General features: G+C 39.1%; 1 protein-coding gene across 1 annotated transcript in view; it reads left to right on the top strand.

Moving 5' to 3' along the window:
* Ryr2 (ryanodine receptor 2) overlaps positions 1–24,015 on the top strand; it is a 401,257-nt gene that overhangs the window by 255,694 nt on the left and 121,548 nt on the right. The window contains exons 59-66 of the mRNA XM_035441718.1: positions 1,746–1,869; positions 2,712–2,827; positions 5,282–5,346; positions 7,796–7,917; positions 13,508–13,557; positions 19,547–19,607; positions 21,347–21,585; positions 23,444–23,525. Coding sequence (XP_035297609.1) covers positions 1,746–1,869; positions 2,712–2,827; positions 5,282–5,346; positions 7,796–7,917; positions 13,508–13,557; positions 19,547–19,607; positions 21,347–21,585; positions 23,444–23,525 — 859 coding nt within the window. The remainder of the gene's footprint in view (positions 1–1,745; positions 1,870–2,711; positions 2,828–5,281; positions 5,347–7,795; positions 7,918–13,507; positions 13,558–19,546; positions 19,608–21,346; positions 21,586–23,443; positions 23,526–24,015) is intronic.

Here is a 24,015-nt window from a genome sequence, read left to right as displayed (position 1 = left end):
TCCCAGGAATATGTTGGGAAGCAAGGCCTTCCTCTGCAAGAGCAGTGGGTTCTTTTAACCACAGAGTCATCTCTCCAGTCCCCTTTCTCCTCTTTAAAAAGTACCAAAACACTAATGAAATCTTCTCATAATTTACTTATCTATATTATTCAAGCCGATGCATTCTACACTGAGTTTCATGCATTGTTATCATTTGGGCCTTGGTTTATGCACGTATTATATGTGTGTTTGTATATGTGTAGGTGTGAATGTTTGTATGTGTTATTTGTATGCGTTTGTTTATGTGTGTGCATGCACTTATGTGTGTGTTAAAGTTGGATGCATTCAGTGATTGAGCATTGAACCTTTAGTTTCATTTCTGCCCATTCTGATTTCTTTTGCCATCATTGCATCTATTTGTGGATGTATCCACTTTAGAAAAGCTTGAAGAAAAAATTTATTTTTGGTGTTTGGTTCTGTGCACTTGAGGAGTGTGTGGAAGGTTAAGGGAAAGTAAGAGACTGTAATAGAAATATGCATCATTAAGAGAAATAGGGGTGAAGGCTGGGAATATAGCTCACAAGGCCCTGGAGTTAAGCCCCAAACATGCTAATGATGAGCTAGAGAAAAGGAACACAAATGAATAGAAGCAGAGGAGTTAAAGTCCTGAGAGTAGTACTGACACTCCAAAGTCAGCGACAAGGGTTTATTTAGGCTTGTTTCTTTCTTCTCCACTTTCATCATCACTTGCAATATTTTGCACTGTGGTGCTCTGCCATGGAGACAAGGGTTGACCTTTCCTTGCTTCCCATATTGAACAAGTTCACAGGCCAGAGTGAGTACTGGCATGTTTTGGGTAGCATCCTGCATATCCTCTCAGCTCTCTGTGGAGCTGGCTCCTTTTCCCAGATAATGCACCTATACCTACATGACAGTGGTGGGGAAATGAGGGATGAAAGAGTAGGGTGGATTCTTCAGAATCACACTGCTATTTAGTGGTATCCTCACTCTGCCCTATGAGTTCTTTTATTTTGTTTTTGAGAGAAAATCTCATGTAGCCCAGGTTGGCATTGAACTTGATATATAGCTAAGAATAACCTCTAATTCCTGATCCTCCTGCCTCCACCTCCAGGTGCTGGAATTACGGGTATGTACTTCATATATAGATGATTCTAATGATTTTTTAAAAAGAAATTATACCTACTTTGTACAAGTTCTAAACATATAGGATATCCAGGCTCTTGCTAGAAGCTACCTGTTGAAAGTTTTTACTTTTTCAAATATTAGATAGTTAATAGCGATCAACTTTTAACTTCTCTCTCTCCTTCTGTTTCTCTCTCCCCCAACCCCGCTCTCTCTCTCTCTCTCTCTCTCGTGTGTGTGTGTGTGTGTGTGTGTGTGTGTGTGTTGTATTTATATGCATACTGTGACCTCAAAGGTGCCACGTGATTTCATTATTGAAAACATTTTTCTTTTCTTCTCTCCTTGGGACAGAAAAATGCAACATAACCCTGGAGCGTTTCTTAAAATCTCTCCAGTCATACCTACTTTAGTGTTTCTTGCTACTCCTCACATTTAGGCTCCATATGAATAAAGAATGCCCTTGGCTTTTTTTTTCCTTCTAAGGTGGCAGTACATGTAACCAGCACTCAATATTACAAATACATGTATTTTCAGGTTTGAAATGCCTGTTAGAAGGCCTATGTATGATAGTCTGGGTGTCATCTCAGAGTATAAGGTGTGTTTTTGTCTTTCTGTTCTCTTAGGAGGAGGAAACCACCCCTTGCTGGTGCCCTATGACACACTGACAGCCAAAGAGAAAGCCAAGGACAGAGAGAAGGCCCAGGATATCTTCAAGTTCCTGCAGATCAGTGGTTATGCTGTATCCAGGCAAGTGGACACCCATCTCGTGTTCTTTCCAAATGCTCATTGAGATTCTAACTGAAAATGAGCTCAGTGACCTGACTAAACTATGGGGCCACTGGACAGTGTGTTCAGAATACACATTCCAGCTTCCCTCCTGTGGCTGTGGCAGAGCACCTGACCAAAAACAGCTTAGATGAGAAAGGGTTTATTTGATCTCACAATTGTAGGTGGCAGTCCATCTTTCATGAAGTCACAATGGCAGGAGGTTGAAGCTGTTAGCCACATCATTATCAGAGCTGAGAAAAAAATTAATGCAAACATGATTAGTGCTCAACAAGCTTTCTCTCCCTTTGCACAGCCCAGGACCCTAAAACATGAAATGATGCTACCTACTTTCAGGCTGAGTTTTCCCACATCAGTTAGGGCAGCTCAGGCAGTCCTCCTGTAGACTTGCCCACAGGCCAACCTGGTCTAGACAGTCCCCATTGAGATTCATTTTGTAGGTGACTCTGGGTTGTGGCAAGTGAACAGTTTAACCATCACAGCTCATGTCAGAGACAGCAGTGCCCTTAGGTGTTCATTCCTTTTACAACCTCTTTCAGTCACCTTCTGTCATCTCAGCAAAATCTCCAAGCAGAAGAAAAAAGAAGCATACCCTATTTGCATAAATGCAACATTCTAACACATAGTATTGGAATGACCCATTTTTGCAAAATATTCCTTGTAGGTAAACCCCTTTGTCCTTAGCAATAAGAATATTATGTTGCCTTCAACTTTATGGGTAGTTTTTAAAGTAAAATTTTATCTTCTGAGAGATCACATATATACATGTATACATACTTCTGGGTTTATTTTTGTTGTTTTAGAGGGTTCAAGGACCTGGATCTGGACACACCATCCATCGAGAAGCGATTTGCCTATAGTTTCCTGCAGCAACTGATCCGATATGTGGACGAGGCTCATCAGTACATCCTGGAGTTTGGTATGTAGGTGCTCTTCGTGCTCATCATCCAGCTCTTGCCATTCCTAGTGTTTGCAGTGTCAGGTTGTCCACATGCCATCCATCTCAGGACAAAGGAGTACTTAACAGCCAGTAACCAAGTTTCTGGAGGGTGGGTTGAATTTGAAAACTTCAAAATATCCATATAGTGTTATGTGAGTGTACATGAATTTCTTATACTGGCAGAAGTTTGGTTATTTCTAATACTTCCCTATTATAAGTTTGTAATCCCCTTCTGGCACAAAATGCTTTTTTTTTTCATGAATGAAACCTCATTAGCAGTGGGGTGATCAGGATAAAGATTGTTCACATTTTGAACTTCTTGGTATTTAACATAAAGATGCATTTGAAAATTTTCTTCCTGGTGAATACTTCCAATAAGAACAGGACTTTTTGTTTATTTGTTGAACAGCATTTTAATACTGAAAATTTGAATACTTTGGTGATGAGAGCTTCATCAAGGGGCGTTTCTGTGCCGTTGCATTACAAAGGTAGAGAAAATTGTAAGCCAGGGAACCCCTAATAAAAATATTAGCATCGCCCCTCTACATTTCCTTCCTTCATTTCCATTCTTATTTCATTGCTGTTGGTGTGATTCTGTTCCCTCCAAATCTGTTCATATTTTGTTAACATGTTTAATATAAGAAAAAAGGATATTTGGTGATTTGGCTGTGCACAAAGCCATCTTGATATATTTTACACAAGAAAGTCCCTTGCAAGCTAGGGTACTAGAGGAACATGCCCTGTAATACCAGCTACGTGGGAGGCTGAGGCAGCAAGATTGCAAGTTCAAGGCCAACCTGGACTGCAGAGTGAGGTCAAGGCAAGCCTAGGTAACTTTGTGAGAACCTGCCTCAAAATAAAAAAAAAGTCAGAATGCTGGAGATGCTGCCCACTGGTAGGACACTTGATGAATATGTTCTGGGTTCTTTATTCTCTCCCCAGGACCAAGGGGAAAAATTCAAGTGTAAAACAAACAAACAAAACAAAAAAAACTACCCAGATATCTTGTTCTTATATCATAAAATATCATGTCCTTCATGAAAATTACCCTGAATTTGTACCTAAGATTTGCTATAGCATATATCATCATTCTTATTTCTAATTGCAAAAGTTTTTTTTTTTTTTCTGGCACAAGCCTGTTTGAGTCATAAAATCTGGATGCTTGTGTTCAACTCTGAACTTTTATTTTCATACAAAGTTCTGCATATTGGCAGACTTTTTCGGGATTGTTATTACCTCCCCTGTGTATACATGAATGGACCTTTTCTGTGTGCATGAAGGAGGTAATGGAGACTGTCTTCCAAGCTAATGAGCTAAGGCCAATCAATTCCTAACCTTATGTCTTTCTCTAAACCTTGGGGAAACCAGGAGTGGTTTTGTCTCATGTAGGAGTTCCTTTTTTGACATAGGTCAGGGTGCCTTTGCAGAATCCTAATTTTGCAGCTAAGTATTAGCATCATTTTCCTCTTACTCATTCCTGACCCAAATGGCCTGTAGCTTCAGAGTTGTTAGATATGAAAGTGAAAAATAACAATGAAATGGGCCTGTAAGAAGCAGGCAAGGAGGATTGGGGAGGGCAGTGGAGAGGGAAAACAAATGAGAACAAAGCGTAAGCCTTAGCATTCATACCCATCTCTATCAAAAACCAGCATAAAACCCAACTATGACTATGCATTCACTTTTCTCACTGCTATGAGCCCTAGAAGATGTAGCATTTTGATCTCCCTTCTATGAACATATCTATAATACAATGTTCTAGCTTTGTTTCTATTATTGTGACAGATACTCTGGCCAACAACTTAGGTGAGGAAAGGGTTCATTTGAACTTTTAATTCCAGGCTACAGAGAATCATTGTGGGAGGTCAAGGCAGGAACTTGAAGGCAGACTTGCTAATCTATACAGTATTGCCTACAATAAGGAAACTTACTTCATAACCAAATATGCAGTAACTATGGGAAATGGTATTTTCTGGCTGGTAGGCAAACTTATGCTCAGTTAGCTTTCCTATGCAGCCGGGACCACCTGCCTAGAACATGGGCTACCCAAGTGGGCTGGGCCCTCTGACATCAATTAACTACCAAAACAGTACTCTACAGGTACTCTCACAGGCCAACTTGAACTAGGTAATTCTTCATTTGAGACTCCCTTCTCAGCGACTCCTGGCTGTGTTGAGTTGACAGTTAACACTAGCCAGCACATCCAAGGCATATTTGTGCTCATAACTGTCAGTATGAGTTGGGCATAGTAACTGTCTAATTTGGACCTAATTGTTTTTTAAAGCACTTGTATTTTTCATCACATTGCTGAAGTTAGCCTTTACACTTTGGTGGGATGATATACATTTAGGAAGACATTTTAAGCTATGCATTTTGGACGAATTTCTTAAAATGATGGAAGTTCAACATGGACCTAAAATCTCTTCGTGTCTACAGATGGCGGCAGCAGAAGCAAAGGAGAACATTTCCCGTACGAGCAAGAAATCAAGTTCTTTGCCAAAGTACAGTATATGACACATCTTATTTCTGTTTCAGTGTGTGTGTTTACGAAGTGGACCCATGAGATCATCACTACTTTTTAGAATATACTTGCCTATAAATGCTCCTCTCACTACAAGTACATACTCTCTGGCACAGAAATACCTGCATGACTCATGATATCTGGGTCTGCTTGTGGTGTTCTTGGTCAGGACTTACCCTACACTCACTCAGCTCTCCCCATCATGTTCCTCACATGACTTAGCTATCCCAAGAGAAAATTATACAAGTTCTGACCCTCATGGTTGTCTTGTGTGAGATAGAAGTAATAACACAGTTTTTTTTAACATTGTGTACGTTTTCTGTTAGTTAACAAGCTTAACTATGTATGAATGAATTTATTGCTTTGGCCATGGATTCTGTGTTGTGAGACCTCAGTCATGCTCTTTCATAAGCTGGGGCTCAGAGGATACATTGCTTATAGGAAAAGTATCAAGGGTTCTCCATTTTGCTGGGGAATTAATCACTTCATTCAGCCAAGGAGTGGTGAAGACTAAGGACAGTGCAGCCCCCACTAGACTCATTTACTTCCTTAGCTATGTCAGGCAGTTGACTGGCCTGTGGACTGTCAGATACATTCGTATCCCTTGGGTAAGTATGCCTCTTAACAATGCCTTGCAGTTGAATTGAAGGCACACTGCTACTGACTGTTTTCTTCCAATCTACTTTTATTGGTGATATTTCAGATCATTTTCTATAAATACATTTGGTAGATTTTCAAATGGCATGCTTTTTGAATGATTAATATCTGCACTTGTTCTCAGACTTGCACCTTTTATTGGATCTCCTGTCTTTTCTTTCTACTCACTACAGCACTCAGAGTTTGATCCAGTCATCCTGGTTTATGCCAGGATGTATATTGTTATGCATAGTGTTAGTGATAGATGGATAGAAGGAAGAGAGATTGACAGATGGTAGAGAGATAAATGATTGGTAGATACATATTCAGTTCCAGCCCCATGATTGTAATCCCCCTTTGACACATACTTATCAGAAATGATAGGTATCCATGCTACTAATACACCTTTAAATTGCCTACTGACCCAACATCCCTGGCTGTTGCTTATAGATGTTCAATGTGGTTTAATTTCATTCTCCATTTTGATTGAGCACTTACTATCTGCCAGTCAGTATATTCAGGTTCTATTATGACTTTCAAGAGAGTGATAAAATTGTGTATTTACTCATTCATTACAACTGTTTTATTCCACACGGTAGGAGAAAAACACCATATTGAGCAAAATAGAGCAACTAAAAATTCTAGAGGCCCACCCTCCCTGGGGATCAGAAAGGGTATAGGGTAGGTAGGGTGTTAGTTGGGGGAAAGGGGAGGAGGGGAGGGAGAGGGGACTGAGATTGACATGTAAAACAATCTTGCTTCTAATTTAAATTAAAAAAATAAAATAGGATAAAAAATTCTAGAGGCCAGAGAATGACTTATATGGATCTAAAAATCCAACCCAGTTTCTTGCTATCTTTTGCTTAAAATGCAGAGAGCAAGAGAGAGAGGTAGAGAGATAAGAGAGAGAGGGAGAGAGAGGGAGAGAGAGAGAGGGAGAGAGAGAGAGAGAGAGAGAGAGAGAGAGAATGTGTGTGTGTGTGTGTGTGTGTGTGTGTGTGTGTGTGTGTGTGTGTGTGTGTGTGTGTTGTGTCCAAAATTAATGCCTTGGAGGAGCAGAGAATGTAAGATTTTTCTCTAGTGAGGATATCAAAAAAGGTATGCCCACCTCTGAGCTGAGATCTTTCAATGAGGAGCCAGAAGTGCCCTTCACAAGGAAGAAATGGTATGTGCCAAGACAGGTACACAAGTACACAAGAGTAGGAAGGAGAGCCAGCCCAGGGCAGTGGAGCTAAATCTGAACAGAGTGGTACCTTGGATTTGAGAGAGGCATATACCACATACATAGTGTAGGGAAGCAGGCAGCAGTGTGGTTTTGAATGGGTCTCTTATTTCATTTTTCTTTTAACATCTGCAAAGCAGAAATAAAGGCAGTAACCACACACAGTATATAGTAGGGCAAACAGCATGATACTACAACCTTGACAGTTCTCACATACAATAGGGACTCAGTGTGAGGTAATCCTGGAAATCTGAGAGCTGGTTGGCTACTGAACTATATTGTACAAGCACTATGAACATTTTGAGAAAATAGGAGAATAATTCTGAACTGTTCAGAATTGCTGTTCTTCATAATTATGTCCCAGCATTTCCTACCCTGCCCCACTCATGCTCATAAGCATAAGCATGTATATATGCACACATATATGAGATGGAGATGACATGTAGATGAATCTACTGAATCAGCATGGGTGCGGTATTACACAGGGACAGAAATCTGTGGGCTCTGAGCTCTTGCACCCCTCTCCCCAGTAGTCCATTCTGTAGATCTGTTTTTTCTTCCTCTTTTTCAGGTTGTTCTTCCATTAATTGATCAGTATTTCAAAAACCATCGTCTGTACTTCCTGTCTGCTGCAAGCAGGCCTCTCTGCACTGGAGGACACGCATCCAACAAAGAGAAGGAGATGGTGACGAGGTACAGAGCTTGGCCTTAAAGCTTTCTATTTGATTTCTTTGTGTTTGTATTTAGGTCAGAGAACCCCAAGACCTTGAGCAGGGCTGGGAGGAGAGTCTCCTTCCCTGATTTTCACACTAATATGGAGAGGTTCTGCAAGTTAACATATGTGTATGTTAGACACAGATCTTCTTTTGAGCTTGCTGCTTAAAGGTAACACTAACAAGAAATAAAACAGCTTTTAAGACAAAGTACATAAGGGTACTTTCTACAGCCCCTTCAGCACTAAAGAACTCAAAATGACAGTCAGAGTCTCCAAGAAGGCTGGGAAGGAATCTCCATATAACAATTCATGACATTAGTTTCTTTGATTTTTTTCTTGACAATCTAATATTTTTGACAGATTTCCTTTATTTAAAGAAGGCAATGCCTTACTTATACACTATTAGTTTTTTAAAATTTTAAATTAAATCATAGCCCCATCATGGTAATGGAGTGCAAAAAGACAAAACACAATATACCTTCCAGTTTTCTCTTGTGCCTCTTAACCTGGCATCTTAGAAATGCCTTATTTATTTTAAAACCCATTTCTTATTTAAATTTTTTTTCATGTGTGATTCTACTGTGTTTCTGGGGTGTGTTTTCTTAAAACTCTGTTAGGACTCAGTCTACATGAAGATTAGCTGCTATGAAGACCTTTGGTCCCTCATTGCTCTCAACTATCCCAAGCTTTTAGAATGTATCTGAGCAATATTTCCATAAAAGAGATTTTATATGAAGAGCATTTCTCTTGGCCTTGATGTTCCTGATGTGTGGAATGGTCATGTCATAGATAGAGTGAGATGTAACTGAGTGGGACCACCATCAGTGGTGGAGAGGAGTGTGAGTCCAGGCATGAATAATATGAGAAGGTGGAACCAACTCATTTAATGTTTATTATCTATTTCTCTGATCACACAATGCCACTTCTCTCTCTCTCTCTCTCTCTCTCTCTCTCTCTCTCTCTCTCTCTCTCTCTCTCTATCTCTACCTCTATCTCTGTCTCTCTGCCTCTCCTTGCCTCCCCCGTCTGTCTCCTTAAATACCAATTTTCCCATGAGCTTGATAAAACACACTAGAGAGCATAGTAGGATGGGAGGCAGTTCAGGGTCACATCCCACTGTAAGACTACACCCCTTCCAACATGGGAATGACCTTCTCTCCTGAATTGCCTAGAAAGGAAAAGGCAGCATTACAGAATTTATCAGGAGTGTTCATCTATGTCTCTGGGTCCATGCCCCTGTGGACTGAGAAAACACACAAGCACCTAAAAAGCCTTGAGGCAACCAGACCCCATGGAACATGGTGAACCCTGAATCTCCTGCTTCTTCTGGGGTCACTTAGCTGTTTGTAACAGAAGCCTTGTTTCCCAAGGGTGTTGGTAATTTGATGGATGTAGACAAGGGAAAATAAAGTATACCAAGAGAAAGCAATGAAAACATATAAATAAACCACAACGAATTCTATTTTTTCCCATTTTCAGTCTTTATCTTTAGTCAATGTCAGCTTTATTTTTGGAAAAGTTAACTGTCCACAACACACAGATACCAAAACACTAAGTTGTATACTCTTACTACACACAATTTTCACTTGCTAATTATACTTAAATAAAGCTGAAAAAAATAAACCTCTATACCCTGAAATAGATTAGCCTATTGTCTATAACCAATTTTGTATCCCTTAGAGAAAAAGTTAGAACAATAGGCTTCCAGTGCTGTCACCAAGGGATGTAATTGTGAGGCCCTAGAAGGCCACTAGACAACTTTTGCTAATGAATAATACTGTGGTTTTTTTCAATGATGCCACCTTAGATTTAACAGCACCTGATAGTAAGAGGATTGATAAAACTGACTTTTTCCCATAATCATTCCCAGAAAAGAAACACAAATGCTTTTGCAATGTATTAGCACACACACACACACACACACACACACACACACACACACACACACACACACACACACACAAAAGAAACTAGAATAAAAGTAAATCATTTCATGATGGTGCTTTAGTATCTACCATGGGAAGTTAATCTCATAGGGAGAAATTCATACCTTAACCAATAGATAAGGTAATGAGAAATTAGGGTATATAGGTAGATGAAATACACTATGTAGTTAAAAATCATGATGGCTAATAATGCCAAACTTAGGGAAATGACCATAACAAAATGAATTTTAAAATATTATTAACCCAGCTTGTAGAAGAACCTACCTTTTCATTATGGACAAATAAGGACAAATAAGAAGTAAACATATTTTTAACAGCTGTTTCTTTTACACATGTATTATAGATACTTTGGTGAATTCTAAATGTGTTCTAAAAATGAGAACAAATATCTGATGATTCAAATATGTTTAAAAACAGACAATAGCAGAGATCATGGCAATAATATACAAGAAACTAATGCATTTGAGATGCAGGGATGGATTTCCAGATGTCTGAGTTTTTACCATTTGCATTAAGTATTACAGCTAAAATGAACAAATAAGATCCGGGGCTTGAGAGATTGCTTGGTGGTTAAGAGCATGCATTACTCTTGCAGAGGAAGGGGGTTTGGTTCCCAGAATCTACATTAGGTTGCTCACAATCACCTGTATCTCTGCCTCCAGAGGATCCATATCTTCTTCTGTCCTCTGCAAGCACTTACACTTTTATGTGTATGTGTGTGTGTATATGTGTGTGCACATGCAGAGAGGCAGACAGACAGGTAGGCATACAGACAGACAGGTAGGCAACAGACAGGGAGCCAGACAACATGCAGGCATGCATGCACACACACACACATGCACACAAGAAAGAGTGAAATTAAGTAGAATAAATGCTAAACTCTGACCTTTGCTGTTAAGACTAGACTAGGATACATTGAAATACATTGTTTATGCTGTAATACTGGTTTAAATTCATATTGTATGGTTTAAATTCATATTTAATGGTTGCTCCTAGCAGCAGTTTCCTTTGTCTGAGTTAATTTCTCCCCAATTATTAAACAATGATTCTGTGAGACACTCTCTATACTCATTTCCTAACACTCAGAGTTCTTTTCTAAACATTTATTGTGTCTAAAGTCAGGATCATCATGTCTGCCAAGATTAAGATTTGGGACAGCAGAGTCACAGGTAATAGTCTTAGGGGATGTGTGGGCTGTGATTTATAACAATCACAAGTCCTAGTTTGCCCAGGAATTCTGTCCCCATGATAGATGACATAAAAGGGGAAATTTACCTTCCTTGAGGAATTAGCCTTTGATGTCTGTTTTTCTAAACCCTGAAGATACGTGGTTAGTGAGCAGTAAGATGGGGAAGGATGACCTTTCTCTGGCACATTTAATGAATAGACTCTAGTGGAAAGAAACAAAGAACTCTTCTGTTTCCAAAAGAGCCAAACAGCCTAGGTGTGGATCCATCTGGAGTAGTCCTGTTAACATAACAGGCGAGGATACAGCCACACACAGTGCAATATATTAGGTCTGGGTTGTCAGTCTTTATAGAGAGGTAAATCTGTCTTTGGAAAGAAGGCACTTAGAAACCACTGTGAAGCTCAATAGATGAGGGATGTTGGTCATGGTTACTTTTGTTTAAAAAAAGTTAATAAATAAAATTATAGTACAAATAATATACATATCAATGACAAATCTCACACCTAAGAGCTACATACAGAGCTCTTTATGTTTGAAATGTTTTGTTCCTGTAAGTGGTACCCTCAAACCCAACATTCACCCAGACATGTACAGATGACAGTTTTCTTGGAAAAACTACAAAATATCCTATATAATTATTTTTATCAAGAAATAAACCCAGTTGGGTGTGGTGGCACCTACCAGTAATCTCAGCAAATGGGAGCAGATTATGAGTTGGATTATGAGTTCATTGCTAGCCTGGGCTCCCTGAGTACTTTGAGGTCAGCCTGGGCTGTGTAGCTTGTCCTTGTCTCAAAAGAAAAAAAAAAAACTCAACAAATACTTTTTTAACAACCAATTAATCCATGTTGGTTTGAAGTAGTGCAGAGACATCTGGTCAGAATTTACTGTAAGAGAGGGTTAACATACAAAGGTGAGGCTCTTCCCTTCCTTCTTCCCAGATTTAGTCCCTTTATTTTCCCTTGTGGCTGCTCTCTAGAGTTTGTGTGCCACTGGTACTGGGGACAGAGGAGCTTTCCTAGAGAGTGTGGGCATCGAGGAGCCAGCTGACCCCACTGGGGGAACCCAGATTATGTAGACCTTCACAGTCCTTCAGGGAAGAATGCTAGGAAGTGCTGAATAGGACCAGAACTCTTTCCCCGAATGGCTCAGAAGAGAGTAGAGAGATAGAAGATAGTGGAGGCTGGGACCTGCTGGATTAAGTGCCTTGGTGGAATTCCATGGGTGGTTCCTGGGAGCATCAGCAAGGACACCTGGGGATGGCAGTGTCATTGGATACCTGGATATCAGGAAAGGCTTCTTGGGCTCTGTACAGTCTGAGCTGAGTTTGCAGAACAGGATTAGGGACAGTGAGAAGGAAGTGAAGTGTGGCAGTCAAAAATTGGCAAAGAGTATATCTTTAGACAGAGATCCTTGGGATGCCATGGGTCTAGGGATGGGTGAAGAGGCAGAGACTACAACTGTTCTCATAGCTCTGGGATCTCCACTGAGGGGTAGGGTGTTTGAGGTTCTGATGCTGATTGTGGAATACAAGCTGCGGTTACTTGAATTGTCTCATTGATAGTTGCTATGGATTCCCTGGTACCCCAAGGTAGGGAAGTAAGAAAGACATTTAATTCATCCATTGTAGTTAAGAAGCCTTCTGGTAGCCGGGCATTGGTGGTGCACGCCTTTAATCCCAGCACTCAGGAGGCAGAGGCAGGCAGATCTCTGTGAGTTCGAGGCCAGCCTGGTCTCCAGAGCGAGTGCCAGGATAGCTCCAAAGCTACACAGAGAAACCCTGTCTCAAAACAAACAAACAAACAAACAAAAAAAGCCTTCTGGTTATATCATACCTATCATTTCCTCTGACTGACCATAAGATAATCAATTCAGATTCTATTTCTAATTGATGAAGTCTAAATCTGTAGGATGCTTGGTACTTACATAGTGAGTACAGTGACATTTATAAGATACATTTACCCAATAAAGGAGCACTAAAACTTACAGTAACATTATGCCCAAAGTACAATATTTCTGTTTGTAAATAAGACCTATGATGATAACCAGGTGTATTTGGGCAGATTGAGTTAAACTCTTGTGGTTTTTCTGTAGTTGTGTTCCTTGTGAGGTTTATAGAGATGGCTTCTGTATTAATGAGCTTTGCTTTCTATTTTATTTTGTTTCTTTACTTATAATATGTGCTTTTTTAACCATGTTTGTTAAGATACGCAGAAATTCTTTCTTTACTATCTTACTCCACATCCTGCTCCGAGAATTGAGCCTTTCTGCGTGACATCATGTTTGCTTTTTTTCCGGCTCATAGGTCAGCTGGTTTGTGTTTCTTTCTTTTCTTCTTCTCATCTTATTTGATTTATTTTTAATTTCCCGCTGTCTTTTTTCTACCTCCCCTCCCCCTCCCCTTTTCTCCTTTTGTTTTTCTTTTGTCCTCAGCCTGTTCTGCAAACTTGGAGTTCTTGTCAGGCATAGGATTTCACTGTTTGGTAAGGAGACCCTTGGGAAATTTCTGAGCATGGCCATCAGGGGCTTTTCTTTGCTAATTTTGCACTGTGTTGTGTGCTGCTATGTTGCATGGATGCATGACTGCACGGCTGCATGCATGGCCATCATAGGCCAGACAAGTTCCTGGAGGTTGTATATAAGTAACATTACCTATGGCAAAATGGAGAGCTGTGTCTTTTTCTGAGCCAGTCCTATTTATGACTGAAAACTGAATCATATTCAATTAAAAAGCAAAAGAATTAAAATGGCAAGTTCTGCCATATTTTATTTCAAGGGTAAAATGAAACGAGGCTCTTGGATTTTTGCTTGGCTCTGGAAGATTAAAGAATAAGCCGATATTGATCGAAATCTGAAACTTTACATTTTATTTTCAATGTTATTGACCTACAGATATATTTGTCTCCTGCATTCCAAACCTTGGAGCTTGGTAATTGGGACCATAGAGCCCAAGAGCTTTGCTTGGTCAAAGTGGCTTCTCTAGCACCACTTACCACATCCCAGCCCTTTTCTGATGTGTCCAATGATCCATGAGGGTGAAGGCCATGCTCCTGGGTAGCTGTGCAGGGTGGGCACTCACCTTTGCAGCTGTTCCTACCTGGGGCTTTAGGAATTGGCAGTTGCTACAATATTCCAGTCACTCACTTTCTTTTATCTGATTATATAAACTGCCAAAGCAGATTTGAACCCTTTGCTGTCTAGATTTGGGGGATAATGTTGGGATATTTTATAGAGATATATTGCTAGAAATGCTTTGAAGACTAAAGATTTAGAAAACTAAGTCCTTTTTATAAAAGTCACAGTGAATAAATTGTGTCTTACAGATGTACAGAGACACAGGCACACATACTGACATAGAGACAGGCACAAATAATACACATTCTTATTAAAATTTGCAATAAGTGATAGATTTTGCTACAAATAGCTACTGCTGTACCATGTACTTCTTGATCTGGAATCTGTTTATCAGTTAACTCATATTTCATGTAAATTGTCTGGGTTTTTACATTATTGCTTAAGATATTTAAAAATTTCAGGGCAGTCATCTTCAGAATGATTTCTGCTTAACCATTTTTGTCTAAGTTCTCATCAGTAGACAAAAATTCGTGTGAAAATTCTTCAGACAAGACTCATATTCTCTTCAATCTTCTTGAAGTGACAGCAGGTTTGAACACCCCCTTATCATCAGAGAATACTGTCTATGGATAGCTCTGATAGGGGCTTGTCTGTCATTGCAAGCTTAATACTATGTTATGCTCTTTTTAACTGGCCACCATTTAATAATCTCATTTCTTATGTTTTATCTCACTAGTTCCCCTCTAAGAAAATTTAACACATACCATATACATTACAAAGTACATACATCTTGAGAACAAGAAACTTTCCATAATTATACATTTAATTAAGTCAGGTCAAGACTATGATTCCAATATTCCTGACACTTCCATTATGCCATTTGTAAAAATGATAAACTTTCCTAAAGGAATGTTACATGGGCATTCCATAAGCAAGGATTCCTTTTCTTGTTATTTAGACTCATATTTTTCTTTCAAGTGTATCATTTAAGGGTAATGGATGATAAATGTGTAATACAGTTTGTTGTTTCCATGCAGGGGTAAATTATTCTTTCTTATGTAATCCTAGTATCTAGTTAGATGCAGATGCAGTATTTGAAAACCATTAAGCTGGAAGATGTCTTTAACAATCAAACGTGCTCTAATACAGATTTGCTTAGTTAATAGAGTGTTTAAGTCTTAGCGCACAAACTTACATACCACAATTATAGCCTGGCTTTTGACTCATATGGTGACCAGGAGGGAATACTGGGCTTTAACTGTGTAATGCTGCTTTTGGAATTAACCACCTGAATGCCTGGGACAAGAGACTTGAATGCCTAAGCTTTTACTTCTTTGTATTTGTGGTAGGCTTAAAATCACCACTTATCGTAGAGATTTGTTGTGCCTATTAAGCCTAATATGAGTTAATGAATGTTAAGATATAGTGGAAACTGTGAACTTGCTGTGTTGATATCCTAGTTTGAGTGATTTGATTTTATTGACTAGGTTTATTTGAATATTATTTATTAGCTCTTACTTAGGTGAATCAAATTAAATAAAAATATAGTACAAGGCGTGGTTATTTAAAGTAGATGCACAAGACCTTCTCATACCCCATTGCATCAGAGATGCTTGTATATACTCATGCTACTCTTTTCTTTAGTCCTTTTACCCTATCTTATATGTATTTCATATGTTTTCCGCATTATAGCAGTAAATAGCTGTTTATCAACACTATTATATATACTGCCTTAGTTCAGAAAAATTTATGGGTTAGAGCCACAAGGATGGATCAGCAGTGAAGGTCCTTGCAAAGGACCCAGGTCATGACCCCTGAAACTGCAGTTTCTAGAGATCCCTCTTCTTGGCTTTAATGGCACCCACATACACATGTCACATATACATAAATAAAAAATAATACTTGAAAATAATTCATGACTTTATTTAAGAAATAGTTGAAAAAGATTTAAACTCCATGAACTATTTATGTTTCATAACGGGTACCAAAACCATAGACACAAAAAGATTAACATTAACCTTTCATAGTTAGGCATTGGAGAGCAATAAACAGACCAAGATCTTGCTGTTGGGGTCACTGTGATGAGCCAGTCTGGTAGGTACTGGGGATATTTAGTGTATATTATATGTGAAATTAAATTCACATCTACAATTTTTCTGATAGTCACAGATTGTTAAGACATCCAAACCATGAGGATTACAAAAAACCCTGACTCTCCGTATTTCATTTGTCTTTGATCTCCTTGAAAAATCTTTTCTATACAACAGCCCCCAAAATAGAAGAGACCAACTCAACAGTTCTCACACTCTGAACTGTTATTCTGAGGCTCTTAAAGCATTTTATGTGGGAAAATGGTAACGAAACTTTTGCCAAGGATGGATGTTTACACTGTGGAATCCTGGTGAATAGAGCAGAATATTTTGTGAGGTGTGGTGGTGGAGAGAGAAAGAAAATGCCATCCTGCTTAAATCCATTCGATTTCTGCTTTCCCATTTGAACTCTGAAGTGTTTGTTTCCTTCTCTAAATTGGTATACACATGAATTCTGGGAATTCAGTTGGGATGGGAGTAGCACTTAGACAGTTAAACAAGACAGAGGATTTTATTTGCCATTCTAAGAGTCCAATGTTGGCTAAAGAAATACTGTGCTCATTTTTATTACTACTCTATACTTTGTGGATAGGAATTCCGTATGCTAACTTAAAGACAGCAAGAGGGTTGTGCCTGAAAGGTCTGTTGAGACCATTATTTGCACATGCAAAGAAAAAAAACTAGTATTTCAAATGCATCACTGAAAATGTGGTCACTGTGTGTCTGCTGTGTGAGAGACATTCTCTTAGGATGTGAAGATGGAGAAATGAAGACTTTCTTTTTCTGTTGTCACACTGAAGTCAGTCAGAAAAGACTTTTACCTGTGCTACTTCAGGACCAAAGAACCCATGCTATCTGAATCCCTTGTACCGGTTCTGTGTTCCATGCAGTCATGTCTTTCCCAGACACCAGCCTGCATGACCAGTGCCTTCCATTTCTGTAGAATAACCCAAGCACGCAAGTCCTGTGCGCTGGCTTCCGCATGTGCGACTCCATCTGTTCTTACCACTATGCTTTCCCTTGCTCATTATGCTACTGCAGCTTTCCTACCAAACCCTCTACCTCTTCAGTGTGTCACATCCCTTTTCATTCAGGGTCTTTGGTGCCATATTACTCTGTGGGATGAGATTCCCTACCCCTAACACTTGCCTTCTTAATTCTCACTAAATGCAGTAAATTACTGCCCTTCTGGCTTCCATTTGTCCTTCTGGGGCTAGGCAGGAAGCTTGACACATTACAGCCTTTTAAAAATACCTGACAAGAGAAGAAATGAATGAACCAATCAGATGCTGCTCTCAAGGAGCCCATCATCTTAATAGAGAAGACAGGTAACAGACATTCAAAATAGTAAGTGCCGTAAATTGCAAGGGTTTTTGCATTCAAATAACATAACCTTTAATTTTTTTAGTTTTTGGGAAATTGATAAGGAAAAATGTATGTTTTTCTTGGTAAGACACTTAGTCCCCCAAGATACTTTCCTGAGTCAGTGGAGAATGTATCAAACTTTTGACATGGAAACTTCCAGAAATGTTATGAAGTTAGCAGTTTGCCATTAGACTCATACTGTCCAAAAATTCTTTTGGTTTGACCCCATAGTGTCCCCAAACATGAGAATACTATGTCACTACAGTTCACCACAGTGTTAGCTGGGAGGATATTGACATGGCATAACTATCAGATGTCTAAAAGGAAGCTACTTGTTTCACAATTTTTTTCTGTTTTCTAGTAAGGATTACTTAATTTTCACTAATGCATGAATCTTAAATTTGTATTTGGGCACGTTTCAAAAGTAAATGGTAAATGACATAATTCAGAGAAAAATTTCCTTTTAATATATCCCTGTTAGAATATTAGGTTTGCATTGATAGTTTTGATGTCTCCCTTCAAAATGCCTCGTGTATTTGAATACTCATTTCTAATCTCCATTAGGAGGTATCAGAAAATTAGTCTATGTATGCTATCCCTGAAAGGTTCAGGTTGTGCTTGGCTTGTTGGGCATGATAGAGACTATGAAAAAGAAATCCCTTTAAAGCCACAAGCGTCTCTGAGGATAGTGTCTGTCTAAAACTGAGAGTGTCTTTGTCGTACAATGAGTTTAAATTGGCCTATGCCTGTTCCGGGATGATTACCCAGTTCCATGTATGTGTAAGTGGGCTATTTGATGATGTGTTTTTGTTTAAAGAAGATAAGATTCAGGTGTTACAAAAACTTACATTGACTCATGACTCATTATCCCAAGGAGTGTGTGTGTGTGCGTGTGACTGATATGGCTTGACCATATTTTGGAAGTCAAATTTTTTGTTAATAGAGTCATCATTTTATATATATTTTTAAATAACCATCACTGAGCATCACACACACACACACACACACACACACACACACACACACACACTGTTTATGTCACTCATAATGTGTATTTTATATACAAAATAGCAATCAAAATGCATGAATCTCATTGTTTTCAAGAATTACATTCTGAGTAGTACAGAAGAGTGTTGTTTAAGGTTCTGGAGAGGTGACTCAGTAGTTAAGAGCAAGTGCTACTGTTGCAGAGGACCTAGGTTCAGTTCTCAGCACCTGGATCAGGTAGCTCACGAGCAGCTGTAGCTCCAGTTCAAGGGGATCTGACATTTTCTTCTGGCTTGCTCAGGCACTGCATGCAAATGTTCATATAACCACACACATGCACACAATTAAAAATAAAATCAATCCTTAAAAACAAGACTTCTAATTAGCTTCACCAATCTCTGGTTTTAATTTTTTAAAAGAATTCATTTGTTGATTCCCTTCATGCCAGAGACCAACAAAGTTTGGATAAATCAGTCCACCTTGCCACATCAGAATTCAGGCATATTAATTCTCACTGAGGCCACTGAATGAAATAAAGCAGAGAGTACTGAAATAATTAAAATGGTAGAGTTTAGCTTATCTCATTTCAGAAAGGATATGCATTGACTTTAAAAGTGTTCATACTGTATGTATTACAGTGTGTTAGTGTGGGGGAGGGGTGTATCTGAGGAATTCAGCAAAAACTCTTTAGTTTTGTGCGATGCTTTCGAATGCTTCTGGAGCATGTCTGCTATATGGTAAGACATGCTCCACCGCTTGTCTACTTACATTTGCATAACCACTTTTAAGCAGAGAAACTGCATGATTTCAAACTTGAGTCTTCAAAAGTCTTTTTCATTAAGTTATGATTGAATTGTGTGAATTAACCAGTGTTTGCACCACATGTGTTAATAGGACTGGAGAAGATCAAGAAATTTTGAGGGGGAATTCATACAGTGTTTTGTTTCCCCTTCAGGGAATGATGCTACCTCAATTGTGAACTGTCTTCATATTCTGGGTCAGACTTTGGATGCAAGGTAAAAACACACATTTTCATCTAAATGAATTGATATGATTATGACCTGTCTTGATTTTATTTTGGTGATTTCATGAACACTTTGAAACAAGTGAAAATGTTATAAATTATTGATGCAGTGGCCCTTTGCTTTTACAATCATAAGGTTATTTAGTCTTCAAATCATTTCTCTAGCAGCTGATTTTGTAACTGAGTTATCAATTACAAATATACCATTTGAAGAGTAATGGCAGACAGACAGCTTGAGGGGCCTTTTTAGTTCCCAGGGGCGGTGCCTGTGCTTGACATTCATGATGACACTTGCTTTTGTGAAATGCAAGGGAGGCTCATGTTCCTTTTGTAAAGGGATGTCTAAGATGGGATAGGATGTATATAAGCCAACTGAAGCCCACCCAAGTCAGTGTGCTAGCTATTCTGCTCCACAAACCAGGAATGTTGTACAAGTATGTCATCTCTTTGTTTAGCATGATTAATGCTGCCTTTTAACTATCAGTTTATTTCATAAATACAAATCTAGTCCCTTCGTATCTCTTCTAGGGAATAGTCTGTGACATAAACTTTTATGGGGGTATCTCTGTAATAAAAGAAGGTGATAAGTGCAGTAGAATGTGTTGTCACTTCCGCAAAAGTCAAGCCTTCCCTGGCTTCTTTAGAAGAGATTATTTCTGCTGCCCTTGGAAGTGTAGAATGTTTTAGCACTGGGCATCATCGTTCAGCTGCAATCAGAAAGACTTTGGGAGCCCAGTCCACATAGAGGGATACTCCCTGAGCCTAGACACACAGGGAGTGGGCCTAGGCCCTATCCCAAAGGATATGAGAGACTCTGAAGACTCCCCCCCCCAAGGAAGCCCTCACCCTCTCTGAGGAGCAGAAAGGGTATGGGATAGGTAGGCTGTTAGTTAGGGGGGGCAGGGGAGGAGGGGAGGGAGAGGGAACTGGGATTGTCATGTAAAACAATCTTGTTTCTAATTCAAATAAAAATGGAGGAAAAAAACAACAAAAAGGAAACTTTCACGGCTGCTGCCTCAGAACCTTCTGAGGTTTCCTTGTGTTGTTGGATATGGGATTAGCCAACTGACTGGAAAGTTGCTGTTGTATTAGCTATAAAATCTCAGACCACTGACAGAAATCCTAAAGCATTATTGTGTTCCAGGTCCTTAATGACTTCAGAGGGAGGTCATTTGTGAAAGGTGATTGGCCAAAGCAGCATTCTATAACTTCATATATGTAGAAGACTTATTTTAGATTTTATAAAAAATGAAGTTGACAGTTGCTAATGGAGGAGGGAGCTACTAAGGTCCTCCCTTCCCTGAGGACTTATAGGCAGCTAATGGTTTCTAGGTATAGCCACTGCTAAGTTGCCCATATTCTAGTAAATAATCCCTTTCCCGTGCTCTGGTAAGTAATCCTTTATAGCTTCATTGGTTCATCACATAGCCATTTGCTTATACTCATGGAAGAACACACACATAAAGATATGAAAACTCTCTGGAAAGAGGGAAGATTCAGAGGAAGGGGAAAAGAGAGGGTAATTGGAGGGGAATATGTTCAAAATATATTATGTGCATATGTGAAAATGTCATGACAAAACCATTATTATGCATAATTAATGTATGCCAATGAAAAATTTTAAAAAGGGTGGGTACTATAGTGAAAAGGTAGCATAATATGGGAGAACATATTTTATCCTTTGACTTCTTGTTGTTGGAAGGTCCAATCTCTTCCTTCTTGACTTCCCAGGACTGTGATGAAGACGGGCCTGGATAGTGTGAAAAGTGCTCTCAGGGCCTTCCTGGACAATGCAGCAGAGGATCTGGAAAAGACAATGGAGAACCTTAAGCAGGGCCAGTTTACTCATACCAGGAGCCAGCCCAAAGGGGTGACTCAGATCATCAACTACACCACCGTGGCACTGTTGCCCATGCTCTCATCCCTGTTTGAACACATCGGCCAGCATCAGTTTGGAGAAGATTTGATATGTATGTAAATGTGGTCCTCATGAGCTGGCTTTTGAACTAGCACCATTGGGGTCATCCCAACATACTTCTGCATGCAGATGTTTGTGTTATTATAGGACAGTATAGATGGGTTATGAATTATAGAAACCATTCTTAAGGAAAAGGTCTGTGAATATGGCCCCAGAGTAAAGTCACAGTTTTAATTTGTGTCTTCTGCACGGTTGAAGCCCAGGTTCCACCAAATTCCATAAATCCATTGCATCTTTCTAATGCTTATTTTCAATTCATTTGGAACACAGAGCTATGACACATTAAATCTTTTCAAATCATTTCTGAGTTCAACACAGATTTTTGACTGGACTATGAGTTATTCCACCAAATAATATGAAATATACTGAGCCAAATGCAGTATCTAGAACATTGAATTAGATAAGTACCAATAACTCTGTTGATGGGTGATTTTGAGAGATATTTAATAGCCGATTTGGAGCCAGAACTCTTGTTATTTTTAAAAATTGTCCCCAGAATACCGAAGGTTATGTTGAAAATTAATACTTGAGCTGTCCTGACCCTTTGCAGGGCTTTTCATAGGAACATGGGATGAGCTAGGAGTTTTAGGGGAGCTGACACACCTTCAGAGACTCTCATAGTGTAGATTTCACAGGTGATAGGTAGTACAATGTGGGATTCAGTGGCTCTTCCCTAGTGTTGGCAAAACCTTCATTTTCACCAGTAGGAACATTGATTGTGGCTCAGAATATAGATGGAAGGAGGTCTGATGTCAAAGATAATTTCTTCTGTATATGGTATATCTGACCTGGCATGATGGCAGGGTTGGAATTAGAAAGTCACATTTCTTAGATTTCTTTGCCTTTGAAGCATGTCTTGTTCAATGATTTAAAGATATTTACTACATCTTCTGTTTTTCTAATGTCAAATACTGTAGGAAGGGATGGAAAGATGGTTCAGTGATTGGGAGTATATATTGTTCTTGAGGAAGACCAGAGTTTGGTTGTCCAAATCCACTTCAGATGGCCCCAAACCCCCTGTAAATCCATCTCTAGGGGGATTCAGGCTTCTGGCCCCTGCAGGCATGTGTACTAACATACATGTACCCAAAGACAGACAGATAAGCATGTTCCCAATTAAAAATAATTTTTAAAATATCCTGGAGAAACTTACATCTGAATGTCAGATCACTGGGGATATCATTTGTGAGTTATGGTAACAGTTATTATATTTAAAATTGTGTGTACTAAAAGTCTTTTACCATGCAAACCTTTATAGAAGATAGAATATTTATTTCTCCCCATGACAACACTCAAAATTGACATATTGTCCTTATCCTTCCAGATAGTCTTGTGCTTTGTTTTACTCTTGGGCAGGTCTTTTCCTTTAACATACAGAGAAATACTATTAAAATATTTCTGAGGATATTCTAGATCAGTGGTTCTCAACCTGTGGGTCGTGACCTCTTTTGGAGTGAATGACCTTTGTAGGGGGTCACATAACAGATATCTTACATATCAGATATTTACATTATTAATCATAAGAGTAGCAAAATTACAGTTTCAAGTGGCAACAAAAATAATTTTATGGTTGGGTCACCATAATATGAGGAACGGTATTAGGGGTCATAACATTAGGAAGGCTGAGAACCACTGATCTAGATAATCACAACACATTCTTTAAAGTGTTTTCAGCTCCCATAATGCAGGGAAGAATTTTGAAAAGAAGCTTTTATGTTTTATTTTATAAATGTGTTCTTACTTAGCAGTTTCCAAAGTCTAGTGAGGAATTCTGGGTTCAGCATAAACTTTCTCAGGGTCATCTGTTATGTATGTGTTTACTTCTCAATGGAGACTCTCTTTGTTCTCAGTGGAGGATGTGCAGGTGTCTTGTTACAGAATTCTGACCAGCTTGTATGCCTTGGGAACCAGTAAGAGCATCTATGTGGAAAGGTAAGATCTGAAAACATCCTGGTACTGATGACAACTGCATCTCAAAACTCTTTGTTTTATGCAAAGCTCCTTGGAGCTTGATTGGCAACATGGTCTAGATGAATTGGTGGGCTTCAGGTTCAATGAGAGGACCAGACTCAAAAACTAGGATGGAGAGTGATTGAGGAAGTGACTCAGTGTTGATCTCTGGTCTCCAGATGTATTCCCACATGCTGCCTCCCCTGCCCCCACATAAATATAAAGTAAGCTAGAAGCTCACTAAAGCCAGCTTCATTTTCTTTCTCACCATTGTCAAATGCTGTTGACAGGTAAACTGACTCAAAATTAGCATTTGACCTGTTATCTATTCGTGATTATTTTCCTAACTAAAAATAATCCCAGAATTTAGAAATTCATAGCTAAGAGTGTTCATATGTCAAGCAGTTATGACTCAATCATTCCACAAAATGGTCTGGCTTATACTCACATGTAAATACCCATATACTCAGTT

Source organism: Cricetulus griseus, chromosome 3 (genome assembly GCF_003668045.3).
Source record: "Cricetulus griseus strain 17A/GY chromosome 3, alternate assembly CriGri-PICRH-1.0, whole genome shotgun sequence".
Lineage (NCBI taxonomy): Eukaryota > Metazoa > Chordata > Mammalia > Rodentia > Cricetidae > Cricetulus > Cricetulus griseus.
The sequence above is the reverse complement of the archived record's forward strand: the minus strand, read 5'-3'. Positions and strand labels throughout refer to the sequence as shown.